Consider the following 19,082-nt stretch of genomic DNA (forward strand, 5'->3'; position numbering starts at 1 on the left):
TTCGATAACCGGGAGGCTGCGGATTGGTCTATAAAGGTTACTGCCGAGCATTCCCCCTTTCCTGTCTCATTGCGTGCCCCCTACGGACGGCACGTTGAGCCCTAGACGACGGAAAGCATCACTCGAGGAATTCACCATGCCGGTACCCGGTGTTGCGCGTGTCCGCTGCCAGAAACGAAACGGAATGATGAGACTTGAATACTTGGATACAAAGTTTGATACCGGATGCACCGCCACAGCCCGCGGTGCCCCCTGAAAGGTGATGATAATTGTGCTTGTTTCTTCCAAATGCTAAACTATGCCTGTCTCGGCCTAAAGTATGCTGTGCTGACATAATTCTGCGTCCAAGCTCAACCTTCACTATCCCTTGGGTGGGTTGTTCCTCCCTTCACCCCCCATATTCCCGTCTCGGTCTTTGTGGGGGTGCTCTACCTTTTATTTCCCAAAACGGCGCATGGGGGCCACTGACAACATGACATCCCGCATCACACTACTGTACAAAAGATCCTTTTAAATCCCTAGCTAAGATGTTCGTCGTTGAGCCCTTGCTGACAACTATCAATGCGTCCGAAATAGCTCTCACACACCCTCTCTCTCACTCTCTCTTTCTCTTTGTTTTCTGATTTTTGATAGTGTGTATAACTGCAAGTCTGCAACATGATTGATAACGTTAAACAGTGAAACAAGAAAGCGACTTTGCTTCTATCCAACTGAACCGCCTCCGCCAATACACTTTGCAGGTCAGGAGAAAGCTATCACTACTCAAATTGCAATGATCACCAAGAGGCACCGCACGGCACGAGAACCAAGACATCTTGTGCAAGTCAACCAATCATCGCATGATACATTCGGATAAATACAGTATAAGGATCACGCCCGATGCCTGTCCCTGCTGACGTGTATCCTCTATCTTTTTCTTTCGCGGCCCAGCCCTACAGCTAGTGCTTACGGTGGCCGTTGACAGACACCTAACGTGTTACCGTTACCTCTCATATGGTGCCGGGACGCAGCGTCCAATAGTGCAATGCAGTCAACGACCTACTTCCGAGACACAGCGGAAGTCATGACCGGCCATTACTCGTCTAATTGAGGATTTCGTAGTATATGGGATAAGAGATGTTGGTATTCATGCAGTGTGGTGTTGGCGCAGGATTGATCGACGCCAGCTCGATACGCTGACGCCAAGCTGGCCGGATAGGTCAAACGAGAGTGATCATCGATGGCTGCATCTTTCCTGCCTGGTGCAACGGGCCATAAAGATACCACCGGATCACTTTGGCGACACTTCCATATCCTACGTGTAATCAAAGCCTATTTTAACTCTATATGAACCAAGACCACTGCAGTGACACTAATCAACTTGCAAATCACGAAAGAGGACTGCTTTCATTCCGAGACTTATCATGGCGCCTTTTATGGAAGCTCTCACAGATCTATCTGTAAGTGGGAATAACTTACCAGACCTACAAGATCAGGACTGATGTGCGGTTCGACTCCAAGGCAGATGGCCAACCCGTGCTGCCGGCCAGCGATGCTCTCAGAGCAGAACCCATTGCCGTCTGTGGCATGGCACTGAGGCTCCCTGGGGGGATCTCAACTCCAGAGGAGTTCTGGCAGTTTCTCATCGACAAGAAAGATGCACGTGGTCTGATACCGCAAACAAGGTTCAATGCATCCAGCTACTACTCCGAAGCCGCCAAGCCAGGCCACATCAAGACGCAGTACGGCTACTTCCTCGACGAATCTGTCGATCTCGCGGCCCTCGACACGACGTTCTTCAGGATGCCCAAGAGCGAGGTGGAACGCGCCGACCCCCAGCAGCGGTTGCTCCTGGAGCTGACCCGGGAGTGTCTGGAGAGCGCTGGCGAGACGGACTACCGCGGCAAGACCATTGGGACATTTGTAGGATGTTTCGGCGAGGACTGGCTCGAGACCTTGACCAAAGACAGCGAGGTTGTCGGGCAGTACAAGATCACCGGGTACGGCGATTTCATGCTCTCCAACCGGTTAGCCTATGAGTACGATCTCAAAGGTCCTAGTATGACCATCAGAACAGGCTGTTCATCGGCGTTGATCGGTCTCCACGAGGCGTGCATGTCGATTCACCATGGGCAATGCAACGCCGCCCTGGTTGCTGGTTCTAACCTCATCATGGCACCCGGCCTCTACGCCAGCATGTCTGAGCAGGGCGTCCTCTCCCCGAACGGCTCTTGCCGAACCTTTGACGCGGGCGCCGATGGGTATGCCCGCGGCGAGGCCGTCAACGTCGTCTACGTTAAGCTCCTGAGCGACGCTCTCCGGGACGGAAACCCCATCCGTGCCGTCATCAGGGGGACCTCGAGCAATGCGGACGGCAGGACCCCGAGCCTGACGATCCCGAGCTTCGAGAGCCACGAGGCCATGATCCGCCAGGCCTACAAGATGGCTGCCATTAGTGGACAGCACATTGCCGCTACTGGCTTCGTGGAATGCCATGGGACGGGCACCGCCGCTGGCGATCCCATCGAAACCACGGCCATTTCGAAAGTCTTTGGGGATGCGGGTGTGTACATCGGCTCATGCAAACCAAACATCGGTCATTCAGAAGGTGCTTCGGGCATCACGTCGCTCATCAAGTCGATCCTGGCTCTGGAGCATCGGACAATCCCGCCAAATATCAAGTTCGACACCCCCAATCCCAATATCCCTTTCGAGGAGAACAATCTCAAAGTGCCCACTGCGCCAACGCCCTGGCCGGAGGACCGGTCGGAGAGAGTCTCGGTAAACTCTTTCGGGATCGGTGGCGCCAATGCGCATGTCGTGATCGAGTCAGCAGCTAGCTTCCTCGGCCATCTCCCAGGACGGTCCGTCACAGAGCACTCGGCGGTGCCCCTTGGAAAGGCGCATCTCATGGTTTACTCAGCTAACACGGCCGATTCTCTGAGACGCCAAGTCGTCAACAGTCAGAGGTACATCAGCGAGCACCCAGATTCCCTCGATGATGTTAGCTACACGTTGGGAGCCCGACGGAGTCACTTACCGCACCGGGCATTTTCGGTGATGCAGGACGGAGTCGATCTCAACGCATCATCATTGGGTAAAACACCCAATAGCTCGGCCGATCTCGCGTTGGTATTCACAGGGCAAGGTGCACAATGGCCCCAAATGGGAGCCGAGTTGCTCAAGACCAACGAGGTGTTTGCTCAGTCCATGCGGAAGATGGACAAGATCTTGAGTACGCTTCCCGACGGGCCGCCTTGGACGCTGGTTGAAGAGCTCCTCAAGCCTGCAGAGACTAGTGGCCTGCACGAGGCGTACCTGTCCCAGCCGGTATGCACCGCGGTGCAGATTGCCCTGGTGGATGCACTCAGAGAAACGGCCGACATCAAACCTTTCGGCGTCGTCGGCCACTCCTCTGGTGAGATGGCTGCTGCTTACATCGCCGGAAGGCTTACGGCCAACGAGGCCATCGTGGCTGCATACTATCGCGGGGTCGTTTCTTCGGAGGTCACCCGATCCGGTGCCATGGCTGCGATCGGCATGGGAAGAGCCGACACCCTGCCGTTCCTGAAGCCCGACGTGGGAGTTGCCTGCGAGAATTCGCCCTCGAGCGTGACGATATCTGGCGATGCGGACCTCGTCGAAGAAGTTCTCTCGCAGATTCGAAAGGCGAAACCGGATGTTCTGGCCCGCCGGCTCAAGGTCGAGAAGGCTTATCATTCCCATCACATGCGAGAAGTTGGAAGTCGCTACCTTTCTTTGACATCCCCCTATATTGATAGCTCCAAATCTCCTGACTCTGCCGGCCCGTATCTGTTCTCCTCGGTGACCGGCAGTAGGCTACCGCCAGAGACACCCACAGACGCCAAGTACTGGAAGGAGAACCTCGAGTCGCCAGTACTGTTCGACGCTGCAGTGACCGCTTTGATCGCAGAGCACAAGAGTCAGACCAACCACCCATTAGTGTTCCTTGAAGTTGGGCCACACTCGGCCTTGGCCGGACCGTTGCGACAAATCCTCGCGAAAGAGGGCATCAACCTGTCGTACACTTCTTGTCTCGTCCGATCCAAAAACTCGACCGAGTCTTTCCTGACAGCAATCGGTCAACTTTGGCAGCAAGGCGTCGACATCGACTTTGACCGTCTCACAAACCCCAACGGCACCGCCCGCGTGGTTCCCGACCTGCCGGCGTACTCCTGGCAGCACGACCATTCCCTCCTGTTCTCGAGCCGCATCTCGGACGCGTGGCGTTTCCGCAAGTTTGCCAAGCACGAGGTGCTCGGCGTTCGCGTCGCAGAGAGCAGCGACAACGAGCCGGTGTTCCGGAACGTGCTGGCGCTGGACCACGTCCCGTGGATTCGCGACCACACAACATCAAGGGCGACGTCATCTTCCCTTGCGCAGGATACGTCGGCATGGCGGGCGAGGCCGCGAGACAGCTCTGCGGCGGCGGCACTTTTGCCGGGTTCGCCATGCGGAATGTCGTCATCGACATGGCCATGGTCCTCGTTGAGAACAAGTCCACGGAGATCATCACGAGTCTTCGGCGGGAGCGGCTGACGGACAGCCTCGACAGCCATTGGTGGGACTTCACAATCGCCTCCCATAACGGCTCTGCGTGGTCAAAGCATTGTAGCGGACAGGTTCGGCCTCTGGAAAGCAACGACCGCAGTCCGAGAGAAGTCAAGACTGAGCTGCCTCGGGTGGTTGGCCCCGAAAAGTGGTATCAGGCCCTTCGCAACGTCGGCGCCAACTACGGCCCATACTTTCAGGGACTGGCGAACGTGACCTGTTCTCCTACCGAGCATCAATCCAGCGGCACGGCAACGCATACCGTCCAAGACGGCTCCTACTATCCAGTTCACCCGACAAAGTTTGACTTCTTCCTTCAGCTCTTCAGCGTGGCCGCTATGAAGGGCGTCGGGCACCGGCTCGACAAGATGAACGTTCCGACTTTCATCGAGGAGCTAGAGGTCTATGATTGTGACTCTCAGATACAGATGGAGGTTCGGGCCACCCAAACACCCCGTGGCCTGCTTTGTGGAGGCGGAGAGGGGTTCGGTGACGATGGCTCGGTCGCCTTTATCGTCAAGGGAGTGAAGCTGAGTCCCCTCGAGAATGACGTCTCTGAAGAGGATGCGGACCCTCATGCTGGCGCGCGGGTTTTTTGGCAGCCTGCTGTGGACTTTTTGAAAATGTCGGATCTCATCAAGCCGCATCCAGAACAGAGGAGCCTCAAAATCGCTCATGAACTTACTTGGTCCTGCATCAAGAAAGCTGTGCAGAGCCTCGCAGGGGTAGAAACTGCGCACTCGCATCTTGCAAAGTTTCATGATTGGCTGAGGGGGCAAGAGATTCCGACCGACACCGCCAATACCGACTCGGCTTTTGCAGACGCAAGTGAGATGGGACCGTTCTCGTCGTTCGTCGTCGCCTTGAAGATCGTGCTCGACAACCTCGTGCCGCTCTTCAGGGGGGAGGTTGAACCCCTTGAGGTGCTCATGCCGAACGGTGTTCTGACCGAAGTGTACAACTCGTTGAATATCACCGACAGGGAGCCGCTGTTCCGAGCTCTTGGCCATTCCAAGCCCAACCTGCGGGTCCTGGAGATTGGGGCGGGCACAGGAGGCACCACTAACAAGATCTTGGGTTGGCTACGTGGCCCGACAGGCGCGTCGTTGTACTCGGAATACACTTACACGGACATCTCAGCGGGTTTCTTCGCCGCGGCAAAGGAGCGCTTCCAGGGCAACCCCAACATGTCTTTCAAGGCGCTTGACATCTCCAAGGACCCCCTCGGTCAGGGGTTTGAGGCCGGGTCGTACGATCTTGTTGTGGCCGCCAACGTCCTCCACGCCACCCCAAGCCTGAAAGAGACGCTCACGAACGTTCGTACACTATTGCACCCAGATGGGAGGCTCTACATGGAAGAGCTGTCCTACAATGCTCTTCCGCTAAACTTCATCATGGGCGTGCTACCTGGGTGGTGGCTGGGGGGAGATGACGGTAGGCCAGACCAGCCGCACGTCACACCCGAGAGATGGAGCGCTGAACTGAGGAATGCTGGTTTCGATGGCCTTGACGATGTTGCTTTTGATTCTGAGCAGCCGACCAACTTGCTCGCGTTCATGACAGCCAGACCTTCAAGGGGAATTCTTCCTCCGAGAAGCATCACCATCCTCCACGACGTGGAGTCTTTGGATGTTGTGAGGGAGGTCCAGGAGGCCTTATCGCAGACTGAGACGGATGCTGTAACCCTGCACGATATCTCGAAGGGTGTACCCCCCGCAATGGAGGAAGTTGTTTCGGTCATTGACCTGCAAGCTCCGTTTTTTGAGAACATAAGTGCGGAGACCTTTGACGTCTTCCGCTCGCTCGTCATCGAGGCCTCGAAACAGCACGCCGGGATCTTCTGGATCACCAGGTCGTCACAGGTCGGTTGCGTGGACCCCAGATGGGCGGAAACGATCGGCGCAGCACGATCTATCCGGAGCGAACTGAGTCTCGATTTCGCCACCTGCGAGCTCGAGCAGGTAAACGATGCCTCGCTCCGTAAGATGACGGCCGTTTTCAAGAAGTTCCAACAGAGGCGCCACGGTGATTCCTCGTCTCCCGAGTATGAGTACAGCATCGTTGACGGAGCCGTCAATATTTCGCGGCTGTACCCCGTCCGTGTCAACGACGAGCTACGTGCCAAAGTACCGGGCACGAAGGAGATTGGCCATGGTCTGCAAATTGGCAGATATGGCCGCTTGAGCACACTTCACTGGGCCCCGAGGAAGCCAAAGGTTCTGCAGGGCGACGAGGTGGTTGTGGAAGCGAAAGCAGTCGGCATGAACTTCAGGGTATGTTGTCCAACCCCTTACCCTCCCAAATGTGATGTGAGCAATAACCCAGACTTACACATTACAGGACGTCTTGGTCGCCATGGGCATCGTCGACTCTAACACGAGCAGTCCCGGCCTCGAAGCCGCTGGGATTGTCCGTCAGACCGGGCCAGATTGTAAGGCGCTTTCTGAAGGAGATAGGGTCTTTGTCTTCGGGGGCGGTTGCTTCTCCACCGGCATCATCATCTCTGAAAAGCTCTGCGTGAAGATCCCGGACACCCTGGGCTTCGAAGACGCTGCGACCATGCCTTGTGTCTTTGCAACAGTTGTCTACGGCCTGCTTGACATAGCCAGGCTGTCTGAGGGCGACTCGGTCCTCATCCACTCGGCCTGCGGAGGTGTCGGTCTCGCCGCGATCCAGATCTGCAAGATGGTCGGTGCTGAGATATACTGCACCGTTGGCAGCGAGGAGAAGGTTCGGCATCTTGGGGAGTTCTACGGCATACCCAGAGACCGCATCTTCAACTCCCGCGACGCGTCGTTCCTCCCGGACGTCCTCGAGGCGACGGAGGGCAGAGGGGTTGACGTCGTGCTCAACTCGCTGAGCGGGGACTTACTCCATGCATCATGGAACTGCGTGGCCGAGTTCGGCAAGATGATCGAGATTGGAAAGCGGGACCTCATCGGCAATGGAAAGCTTGCCTTGAACGTGTTTGTGCTAAACCGGAGCTACCATGGCGTGGACCTTGGTCACCTCATTGAGGTTAAACCCCAAGAAGGAAATAGGTAAGCATGTTAGACGGCATGATAGGGGAACATTGCTAACGGGTCTTCAAGGCTGTTGCAGCGGGTTGTGGAATTGTATGAAAAGGGACACATCAGCCCTGTTTCTCCGATAAAGGTCTTTGGCGCAGTTGCCGTCGAAGAATGTTTCCGATACATGCAGAAGGGGCATCATATCGGGAAGATTGTCATGTCCATGGAAGGCCTTTCTCATGGCACTCAGAGCAGCTCTTCCCCGGCTTTCAAGCCGTCATTCGACAGCGATGCTAGCTACATGCTGGTGGGAGGGCTCGGTGGCCTGGGCCGTCTTGTTTCCAACTGGATGGTGGAGAACGGGGCACGGCATCTGGTATATCTCTCGCGCAGCTGCGGGGACACGCGAGAGAAGGGCAGGTTCTTGGATGAATTGGATGCCCAGGGTTGCTCCGTGGTCACAGTGGGGGGAAGCGTTAGTTCACTCGCCGACGTCGAGAGGGCGATCGGTGCCGCGACGAGGCCTGTCCGCGGCGTCGTCAACATGTCGATGGTCCTCCGCGACCAGAGCATCTCAAAAATGACGCATGAAGAGTGGACGGCGGCGGTGACCCCAAAGGTGCAGGGGACATGGAACCTGCACAACGCGTGCCGCAACGCCGGGCTGGAGCTGGACTTCTTCCTTCTCTTCAGCTCCATCTCGGCCGTTGTCGGGCAGAGAGGCCAGGCCAACTACGCCGCAGCCAACACGTTCTTGGATGCGTCTGTCCAGTACCGGCAGTCGCTGGGCATGAAGGCCAGCGTCGTTGACATCGGTGCCATGACGGACTACGGATACCTTGCCGAAACCCCGCTGTTGATGGAGAGACTGGCAGGGCAGGGGTATTTCGGCATCAAGATCCCCCAGCTGCTCGACGCACTGGCTCTTGCCATCAAGCCTCGTACTCTCTACGACGGAGAGTCCGCCCCGCCAGCGTTTGTCAACGATAAGCAGCTCGTGCTCGGCCATCGAAGCCTGACGCCTCTGAGCGACGCCGCAAACCGAGTCATCTGGAAAGAGGACCGCCGGATGGGGTTCTACTACAATTTCGACGGCGACAAGAAGACTATCAGCACAAGCGATTCGTCCGACCGGGGTGTCTTGGCATCGTTTCTGAAATCCGCCAGTACAGACCCCGGGGTTCTCTCATTGGCAGATTCTTCGGCATTCGTGGCGCGTCAGATTGCCGCGCAGCTCTTCCGCCTCTTGTTGAAGCCTACGGAAAACGAACAGGACATCGACGTGAGCATGTCGCTGCAAGAAGCCGGGCTCGACAGTCTGGTCGCGGTGGAGATGCGTAGCTGGTGGAAGGGCACGTTCGGGTTCGACATCAGTGTTCTCGAAATGCTGGGCATGGGAAGCGTGGCGGCCCTCGGTGAGAGAGCCGTGAGGGGGCTGAAGGAGAGCATGGGGGAAGCCGGCGAGGTCCGAGACGAGGGCGGAGAGAAGCACGATACGGAAGGGTACCTGAAGTTGAAAATGCCGTGATAGTATCGTATAGTGCATCTCCACTGGTCAAATGCCGTGTGTGCGTGTTAGTAAGTCGGAAACTGGGGAAGCAGTCTATTCTGGTGCATCGTGTTCTTTGCGACTGCAAGTGACTGATGAACAGCTGGTTTTGAGTTTAGTGTTTATTGCACGGGCATGCAGATATTCTCCTAGAATTAAACTTATCCAACAAACGGAGCAGATGAGGAAGGAATGCTCTAATCAAACGAGATTGCTTCGGGCGTGACTCGACGCGCAATGGTTTCAACCAAGTGAAGTCTGGCTCTGTGATTGCTTTGCATTATCGGGTATTCTGTACCCGCATAAAGGGAATGAGATGTGAGAGAAGTGCTACGTATCGAATTACATTACGTATCGTAATATTCATGTGTCGGGTAAACTGCACTGGGCTGCTTGTGGTGGGGGTCTAGAGCAACTATACAGCGTTGGCCATATCGACTGCCAAAGTCTAAAGGGGCCGCGAAGCCGAATAGTAGCTGGGATGAAATTCTCTGTGCAACGGCGAGGAGGTTGTAAAATAGTAATAACGTAATCGAGTAGTCACCAAGTGTGACGTCGTGTGTGAACCGTAGGAGTCTAGGAGATGTCGGATAGGAGGTGGGCATGCCCGGTTGCGAACCCCCAGTCAGGTTGCTGGCAAGGAGACCCTTATATTAGTATATTCCAATCCTACGAGAGGTGACGGAATTAGAAGCAAAGAACAGATATGAACAAAGGACTTCAGGCCGAAGGGTGTCAGCTCAAAGTGGGATGGGATGGCCTCCGCTCCAACTGATACTATTACATGAGGTGCATCGGATCGATGGCGGCTTAAATCATGGAAAGTTTGTGTTTGAATGCTTAGGCAGGTTGGTGCCATCGACCTATCGGAGAGTCAATGGCCGTTGGGAGAGGGTGTGTTCGGTACAAAGTACCGCCAAGAAATAAGCTTACTACTAGACCTTCGCTTGGCACTCCCGACCGTTCCCCCGACTGTTCCCGGGCCAGGCAAGCAGGCAGGAAGGCAGGAGCAATATGTAGGTAGGTACAATACTTAAAAGGCTCTTTCCTGGGGTTCCTCTGACTCTGCCCGTCCCTTCCCCCGCGCTCTTCACGAGCCGGGTACGTACCTCCATCACACCTCACACCAAAAGGCGCAACCCTTTGCCACAAACCCCACTTATTTGGCTTCGCGTCCTTCTTCACCCACTTACTAACTGGGACCGTGGCTCAAGGAGATGGCTTCATACCTTCCAGGCTGCCAAGCCAAGGTTTGTAGCTTTGGACAGGACGACCGGCAACGACAACTACCTTATTCTTCTTCTTGCCAAGAACTTTCCGCCGTCGAGCCGCACGTGATTCTCGCCAAAAAATGGGTAACGCCAGTTTATTAAACATGCATTTGCCGCCAGAGTCGCCGCTTCTTGTTTGTGCGAGAAATGAGTTTTATCCGCCCAGTCGCCTTGCTTGCAGTCGTCGACTCTCTGCCCTCCTGTCAGTCTCCCGGATTCCCTTTGCTTTTTGAGACTGTACAAAGCCCGCTGCAATGAGGACTGTCGCTCTTACCCTGGCTCTGCCTGCACTCGCTGGCGCCTTCGACGTCAAGCCCTACGTCGAGTCCGACAAGCTCCAGGCCCTCATCAACATCGACGACCTGCTCGCCGGCTCTCAGAAGCTCCAGTCCATTGCTGATGCCCACGGTGGAAACCGCGCGTTTGGCGGCGGTGGCCACAATGCCACGGTCGACTGGCTGGTCGAGGAGCTCCAGAAGCTCGACTACTACGACATCTACAAGCAGCCCTTCACCGAGGAATTTGTAGGCTCAACGGCCGCTCTCAACATCAAGGGTGTTGACGTTCAATCCCGTCCTCTGGTATACACCCCTGCCGGAAACGTCAGCAATGCGCCCCTCGTCGCCGTCGCCAACTCTGGCTGTGATGCCCGAGATTTCCCTGCCGCCGTCGCTGGCGGTGTCGCGCTTATGCCGAGAGGCTCTTGCAACTTATCCACCAAGGCCACCCTCGCCAAGTCTGCCGGCGCCGCTGCTGCCATCGTCTACAATGACGAGGAAGGTGATCTTAGGGGATCCTTTGGCGAGGAGTCGGATGCCCATGCACCCTCCGTGGGCATCACCCAAGCCGAGGGCCAGGCCTTCCTTGCTTCTCTCAAGGCTGGCCAAGATGTCAGGGTCAATCTCAACCTCGTCTCTGTCGTCGAGAAACGCACCAACTACAACGTAATCGCCGAGACGAGAGGGGGAGACCACAACAACGTGCTCATGATCGGAGGCCACGCCGACTCTGTTTTTGCCGGCCCTGGTATCAAGTAAGTTGCTTTCCAGCGGAAAGTCTTTTTTTTCTTTTTACTTTTTTGTCTGTACGAAAGAACAAGAGGGAGGAAAAAGCAAAGCACAGGAAACGAAAGAAGAGATGAAAGAAGAGATGAATAAAGTGGCAACGGAAGAGACGAACCAAAAAAAAAGAAAAGAAAAAAAAGAAATCAAACAAAACACAAAAAAAGTGATAACACAGGCTAACCGCGATTCTCCTTTCTAGCGATGACGGTTCCGGCACTGTTGGTGTCCTTACAGTTGCCAAGGCTCTTAGCCGGTTCAGCACCAAAAACGCTGTTCGTCTTGCTTTCTGGGGCGCCGAGGAGTATGGCAAGCTCGGCTCGTACTTCTACGTCAAGCAGCTCAACAGCTCCGCCTCGGAGCTTCTCAAAATCCGCGCATACCTCAACTTTGACATGATTGCCAGCCCCAACTACCGACTCTCCATCTACGACGGCGACGGCAGCACCTTCAACTTTTCGGGCCCCCCTGGTTCTGACGTTATCAAGAAGCTCTACGAGCGGTTCTACGAGGCCAGGGGTCTCAGCCACGTCCCCAGCGAGTTCAACGGCCGTTCCGACTATGCTGCCTTCATCGAGAACGGTATCCCCGCTGGTGGTGTCTTCACCGGCGCTGAGGCTCTCAAGACCGAGGCCGAGGCTGCTCTCTTTGGAGGCCTGGCCGGCGTCTCCTACGACCCCAACTATCACCAGGCTGGCGACGACATCAATAATCTGAACCACGATGTCTACCTCATCAACGCCCAGGCCATCGCCCACAGCGTTGCCACGTACTCGATGAGCTGGGACACCATCCCCCCGGTCTCGCTTCCTCAGCGCATGTGGGCCGCTGACACGGCCATGCATCTCATGCACGCTGCTGAGCTTACCGGCCACGCTCACGATGGACCATGCGGTGGTGGTGTGACTGTCTTGATCTAGAGCGGTCAACAGTATTGGTCGGTTCCAGAGAAGGAGGGAGAAGTTTGCTCTCGGTGTCAAAACCCGACGTGCTAGATATATATTAATTTTTGAATGAGACATGAATGAACAGTCATCGGATTGAAAGTGTGATCGCTCTGCTTTTGTCATATCAACTAATGCAGTCACTAATTTCACATCACATACGACTCAATATAACAGCACGTCTCCTCTAGCGGTGTGACATTACATATACGCTTCTAACCGACGCTGCATAATAGATAAGCTAGTGCAGAACCGGCAGCGGGGGAGATACCACATCTCCATGCAGGAGGAACCACCATCTAACTGCTGTATGCGTTACATCCGTGGACCCTAGACGCGTGTCAGCCCCAGCATAATCCCCCGTGGAACCATCTATCAAGTGCAAAGCAACACAAGGCAGGAACCGTCAACCCGGATCGCCGGGAGGAAGGATCGGCAGTTTACTCCACCGCAGACTGTAGACATGATTAGCGGACGCCGAAAGGCAAAAAAAACATGTGAAAAGGAGGCCGCAGAGGTTCTTTGGCATCAACGGCACGCCGAGCCATCAAGGTCCCCTCCTCCCCTCTCCCTGCCGACTTGGTGGCAAAGCTTGACCCGGGCATTCGGACACTAGCGAATGCAGGTTCATCCTGGACAGCGGTGGAAAGCAAAGCTTGTCTTGACGTTTTGATGGCTTGTTTTTTTGTAGAGGCTTGGAAATCGGCACCTGCCGAGACGTCTGAGGGGTGGGAATCTGGCGAGTTCTTGGCTCTTGGCGGACCTTTTCGCGATGCACCAGGACAGACCCACGCGCACGCCGGCACTTGGCGGCGACTACAGGAGCCCTCTGAAGACTGGGCGGTCCGGCTTTCCAGTCCGGCATAGCGCGTATGTGATTTGCGGAGGGTTCGGTCGGCTCCCATCTCGGGGAAGGGGGGGGGTTATCGAGAAAAGGAACATGACGGTATCGTACCATCCGGCGGTCTCCCTGCTTCGCGCAAACTTCAGATTACACGATGGGCGGAGCCAAGAAGCCCTAACCGGGCCTTCCCGACCACCACAGAGTAATTAGATGCCTATATCGTCCTCTTGGCTCAGCTCCCTTACTGCCAGGAGCGGAGTGGCTATGAGGAAAGTGGGGACTAAGTTAGACCTACGCGACTAGGGGTCTATGTAGGCAAAGCAAGTGCGTAGTATACAAATTGTGAGTAGTGCAGGTAGTAGGAGGAAGGGGATATTTTTTAGTATTACTGCTACCTAGCACTTACTATCAATGTAGTATTGAGTAAATCTAATGAAAGATTTAAAGGAAGAAAGAAAAGCTTTTCACATATAGTTCTGCAGTGAAGTAGGAGGTCACTAGTAGATATAACATAAATGCATGTAGATTACTGCTTATCTCTTCTTTGGATTCTATGAGTAGTAAACCTGACATATGTACAAAAACTGCGTCCTCAACGCACAATGAATTCTAAATGTTTGCCTTCAATCACCACTCCACTAGGGTGTGTGCGGATTTGCAATGCCGAGTTTGATCGGTGGGCTTCTATATCATGTAGTTCGCAAACGACGCCCCCCTACTTCTTGCAGGGCTCGGTAGCCTTGCATCGTCGGCGGGTTCGTTCCGTCTAAGTGGTCTCTTGCCACCATTGATGTGTCAAAACTTGGTCGATCGTTGCTCTGGCCGCTGGATCCAGATTTGTCATTTCAGATATCATGTGCTGCGCCTCAGGACCAAGCTCCGCGCTCCAGCGTCTGAATCTTAATTCAGGTTGATCCTTCACTACCTCCTCGGCTAAAGCTGAAGCTCCCTTCAGAACACGAAGCCAATTGTCGCTGTTAGTGTGCTTAAAGAGCCCTTCAGGCACTGGTCCAAAATAGGAAAAATGCCGAATCAATATCGCCTGTTCTAGGGTAATGCCACTATTTACAAGCTCTTTCTAATCGTTAACTAGGAGAAAGTCACCGCCGCCTAGGGCATATATATACTACAAACAAAACTTAGTGGGAACCTTTTGTAGTATTTAACTGTTATATGCTTACCACCAGTCTAAACGAAAATATTTCTAACGCTTTAGTTACTATCCCAGTTTGTCCCTCTAGGCTTCGCCACATCGCGTTGTCTATTGCATAGGGGGTCAAACGTTACTGTTCATGTTCCAGCTTGTGAGCAATATCAAAATCGCCTAGAGCCACACAAGTAACTAATTTATTGCCCTCGTCATCACAAGTCCAATTAACTAATATATTATCAGGCTTTACATCTGTTCATATAGGTTTATTAGTTAGCCGTACTAGTTCGTAATATTCATATTACAGAATATACCGCTATATATCTATTCTTTGCAATAAAGCTCTTATATTACTTCTCCCGTGCCTTGTAGGATTTTCTTTCTTTTAAGAAAAGAAAGCTCTGAATTGTCCTAGATCAATAAAAGTAGGGTGCTGCCATAATAGGGATAGACTAGAATGCCTTCTTCCTGGTTGCAGTCGGTGTGCATTCAAAGGCGGCAGGAGCCTGCAAATTCAGCAGCAAGGAGTAGGGACAGATTATAAAACGTTCTTAGCACGCGCTTAACAACAGAAGACTCATTTTCAGACCTGATCGAAACAGGTCAGTGAAACCTCGCAGTTGTAGGACGAGTGTATAAGACTTAAGACCTACTCGGCTCTGAATATGCTTAGGCTGTGGTCCTCATGATGGCGTCAGAGCACCTTGCCTTTAGCGTAAACGCGACCAGATTCGCCCACTACCTCGGACACCGTCCTAATGCCCTTGCAATGGGCAAGACGGCTGGAAGGTATGTGTCTAGCAAGAGTCTTCAAAAACATTGATATAGGAAGAAATGCGACTGAACTGAGAAAGCACCATGCATCAAAATTAGTAGCAAGGTAGGAGACAGAGAGGCAGTGTCGCTTTGCATGCTCTGTTATGCCTCAGAGCTCTGTTGAATATAGCCACGTGACGCTCTATTACGTCAGCTGGGGCTGGCGTCTGACATTTACCGCCGCAGAAGGAAGTTAGTGAGAGGGAATTAATAACGCAATTCTGGGGATAAAGTCGCCATTGTCGTTTCTCGTTGAGCCAGGTCTTCCGTGGCCAGTCATGTCATGATGCCATCAGGCAGGGTGGTGGTGGCTGGACCACAATGGTTTGTTTGTTAGTTCGGAGCAAGCAGCAGAACATTGGATGAACGCTTTTTTTTTTTTTTTACGGTGGCGCAATCTTCTGCACACAGGCACGCATGAACACGCGCAAGCAAGCTGTGATGGTTCTTTGGCCATGGCTACTGCGATGCGATGCAACGTTGAAGTTGCAGCATGCAGGCACACACGTACCTACACCAGGTACCTCAACGAGTGAGTCTAACCGACGGCTTGTGCGAGAGGGGGTTTCTTTAAGCCATCTTCATCCCCCGATGATGGGACGGGGCGGAGGCATGGAATGTGTTGCTTCGACTGAGAGTCCGTGCCGGCAACAAACAAAATGCCGCCTCGAGCATCTTTGCCAATCGCATGAAGTGTAACCTTTCTCGGCCCAGTCAGCCAGTTTAACCGATTCGTCGGTCAAACGATATGGGCCATGACGGTCGGTATTGCGCAAGAAACCGAGCATCCAACTTACACTTGTTTCTCTCGTAGCGCACGTATCCAAGGCGGTCCTTCCGTCTCTTTCCACAATCCCCTTAAATAAGGCTTGGCACCTGCCCGATGAAGCATCGATGATCCACAGATGCCAATGGTGGGAAAGAACCCCCCCGGTAGGCCAAGAGCACGTCGCATTTCCACCATCTCCATGCACGCCTGTCGCCATTCGTCTACCCGAGCAGACTCACAGTACTCCGTACTGGCAAAGATATCCAAGGTGCCAAGGCATGCCGTTTGCCCGCGGGCCAAAATCTGCAATTCTCTCAGGCAAAAGTCCTTCTGCCAAGAACACCCCACATCGCCCACCTGCCCGAGACAGTATCGCTCGCCGCTGCACCAATGCCTCAGTGCACCCAGTGCTTAGGGGACTCAAGAGAGAACCGGGCAGTGTAAACTTTTGAGATATCTTATTCGTGTGTGGCAAGCAGATAATGATACACTATACTAGGTACTTACAAAGAGACAGGGACCCTAGATTGCCATCATGCGACCAACCGAACCGAATCTGCAAGCCGTCCATTTCCCCATGCCAACGTTGTCACTCACTGGTTGTCGTCTTATCGCGCAATTCTCTCTGCTTGGCGAGTGTTGGCACGAGCCCGTCCAGTATATAATGGACCCGACCGCGCCGTCCCCCCAAAAGTCTGCTTCCTCTGCCGATCAGTCCGTTCGTTTGGATCCATTGAAGCTTTGTCAAGTTCGTCCCCCTCGTGCCCACGAACCCAGCTACTATGAAGACCGCAGCCACCCTCGCCGCGGCTCTGTTCGCTCTGCGATCCCTCGCGACCGACCCTCTTACGGCCGACAAGGTTGAGGCCGATATCCTGACCACCGAGTGCGTTTCTCGCTGCAAGCATGGACGATAGATCACCGATGCTAATGTCTTTCTCTCTTCCAGGCTGGAGCGTAACCTCTGGAACCTCAACAAGATTGCCCGCGACAACGGTGGCAACCGCGCCTTCGGCCTACCCGGCTACAAGGCCTCGTCCGACTACATCCTCGAGCGCGTCCAGGGCCGCTTCTCCAAGCAGCTCGATACCAAGATCCAGTACTTCAACCACACCTTCGCTCAGACCCGCGAACTCAAGGTCACGGGTCCCGATGGAGAGGACGTCTACGTCGTGAGCCTCCAGTACAACCACCCGACTGCGCTCCCCGGCGGCAACACCGCCCCGCTCATTGACACCCCCGTCGATGATGAGCGAGGTAAGAAACTCCAACTCAATTTGTTTAGTTATTGGCATCTGACTTTTCCGGTCCACAGGCTCTGGCTGCTTTGCCGACCAGTGGGAGGGCATTGACGCCACCGGCAAGCTTCCCCTCGTGAAGCGCGGCGTCTGCGCTATCTCCGACAAGCTCAAGCTAGCCAAAGCCCACGGTGCCGTTGGTGTTATCCTCTACAACCAGACACCCGGTAAGGACATCAGCTCCGCAACCCTCAGTGCCGAGAACCTGGGCCTTCTGGTCCCCGTTGGTCTCATTCCCCTCGAAGACGCTGAAGCCTGGAGAACACGTCTTGCCGCCGGTGAGACACTGGAAGTTAATCTCATCGTCGATGCTGTCTGGGATGAGCGCGAGACCTGGAACATCATCTCCGAGACCAAGGAGGGCGACCCTAACAACGTTATTGTCCTTGGTGCCCACTTGGACAGTGTCCAGGCCGGTCCCGGTGTCAACGACGACGGCAGCGGTACCTCGGCCCTCCTTGAGATCGCTGGCTCCTTCAAAAAGTACAGCGGCTTCAAGAACAAGGTCCGCTTCATCTGGTGGGGCGCTGAGGAGAGTGGCCTCGTTGGCTCCCTCTACTACACTTCCCAGCTGTCAGAGGCCGAGGCTGATGCCATCCGCTTCTACTGGAACTACGACATGATCGGTTCCATCAACCCCGTCTACAACGTCTACCTTGGCGACAATGAGGGCGACTTGTTTGGCGCCCAGCCCATCTTCGACTACATCGCCGCCCAGGGCAAGCCCGCCGCGTTCGGCGGCTTCGGCTCCAGCTCCGACTACGTTGGCTTCCTCCAGCTCGGCATCCCCTCGTCCGGCATCTTCACCGGCGCCGGTGCCCCGACCGACCCCTGCTACCACCTGGCCTGCGACACTCTGGACAACATCAACTGGGACGCCATCACCATCAACGCAAAGGCCGCCGCCCGCGTCGCCGCCGACTTCGCCAACGAGCTCCCCGCCGCCCTGCCCCGCCGCGCCACCACCACGCCTGCCCGTCGCAGTCGCGACGCTATCCGTCGCGAGTTCCAGAAGTGGGCCCTCGCCGCCGAGCACGCCGAGCACGGGAAGAGCTGTTCCCACGGCGAGCACAACATCTACTAAATTAGGGTGTGTCGAGAGCTACATAGATAGATAATACCTAATTTCTTGACAATACGAATGAACATCTTGATCAAATGGTTGCTCGTTAGACACTTATCTGTTACATTGCTTTGACCAGTGTTGTAGGTAGATCAGACTGGATGACGACATTGCCGACATATCAACTGCTTGGCGTCTAAGATAATCGTAGCGGCCGAGACTTGGCGGCATTGGCTGCAGCTCACGTGGTCTTTCCACCACATGAGGTTCAAATCACAGTCTTAAGATGCTGAACTAGGATAAGGCGTAAATATATAGCCCTTTGGTGTTGGCGTATAGACGGAGGCTTAGAATAATTACAGTCTCATTCGTTGACTTGTCGTAACGGTGCTAACATCACTGGCGAGGAACATGGCGGGATATGTGTGATTGCAAAGCAAACGGCTGACCACGGTTCCAACATGACTGAAAACCGTGAGAGCACGATGGTCAGGTATAAGCCCACCTTTCCCAGATGGGGCAGGGGCACTCATGAGCTGGTCAGGTTTGCTGTGGTAGTAGTCCTATGCGGTTATTTGTATAGAGAATTACATCGACAGACACAATGCTTTCACAATATGAACGAAGTGATTTGAGCAGGCGGTTTCTCATCAGAAACCTTGTTTTACTTCACCGTGGCCGGTGCTTTAATGAGTTTACAATACTAAGTGGAACATGAGTACGGGTGTTTGGACGTAGGTGATTCGGTTACAGCC

The 19,082-nt window shown here is 54.4% G+C and overlaps 3 protein-coding genes across 3 annotated transcripts; all 3 read left to right on the top strand.

Annotated features, from left to right (window-relative positions):
* Positions 1-1,403: 1,403 nt before the first annotated feature.
* On the top strand, positions 1,404-9,090 carry GLRG_07171 (KR domain-containing protein; the record flags this gene model as incomplete). The annotated part of the gene is made up of 5 exons (XM_008097856.1): positions 1,404-1,439; positions 1,471-4,326; positions 4,359-6,824; positions 6,892-7,592; positions 7,644-9,090. 5 exons carry the CDS (start codon positions 1,404-1,406, stop codon positions 9,088-9,090), a joined length of 7,506 nt encoding a protein of 2,501 aa, XP_008096047.1.
* Positions 9,091-10,636: 1,546 nt separating this feature from the next.
* Positions 10,637-12,363, top strand: GLRG_07172 (peptidase family M28; the record flags this gene model as incomplete). The annotated part of the gene is made up of 2 exons (XM_008097857.1): positions 10,637-11,415; positions 11,646-12,363. The coding sequence occupies 2 exons, from the start codon at positions 10,637-10,639 to the stop codon at positions 12,361-12,363; spliced, it is 1,497 nt and encodes a 498-aa protein (XP_008096048.1).
* Positions 12,364-16,748: 4,385 nt separating this feature from the next.
* On the top strand, positions 16,749-18,348 carry GLRG_07173 (peptidase family M28; the record flags this gene model as incomplete). Its single annotated transcript, XM_008097858.1, has 3 exons — positions 16,749-16,852; positions 16,916-17,223; positions 17,282-18,348. The coding sequence occupies 3 exons, from the start codon at positions 16,749-16,751 to the stop codon at positions 18,346-18,348; spliced, it is 1,479 nt and encodes a 492-aa protein (XP_008096049.1).
* Between the last annotated feature and the right edge of the window lie 734 nt (positions 18,349-19,082).

The sequence above is a fragment of the Colletotrichum graminicola genome (genome assembly GCF_000149035.1).
Source record: "Colletotrichum graminicola M1.001 genomic scaffold supercont1.29, whole genome shotgun sequence".
Classification (NCBI taxonomy): Eukaryota; Fungi; Ascomycota; class Sordariomycetes; order Glomerellales; family Glomerellaceae; genus Colletotrichum; species Colletotrichum graminicola.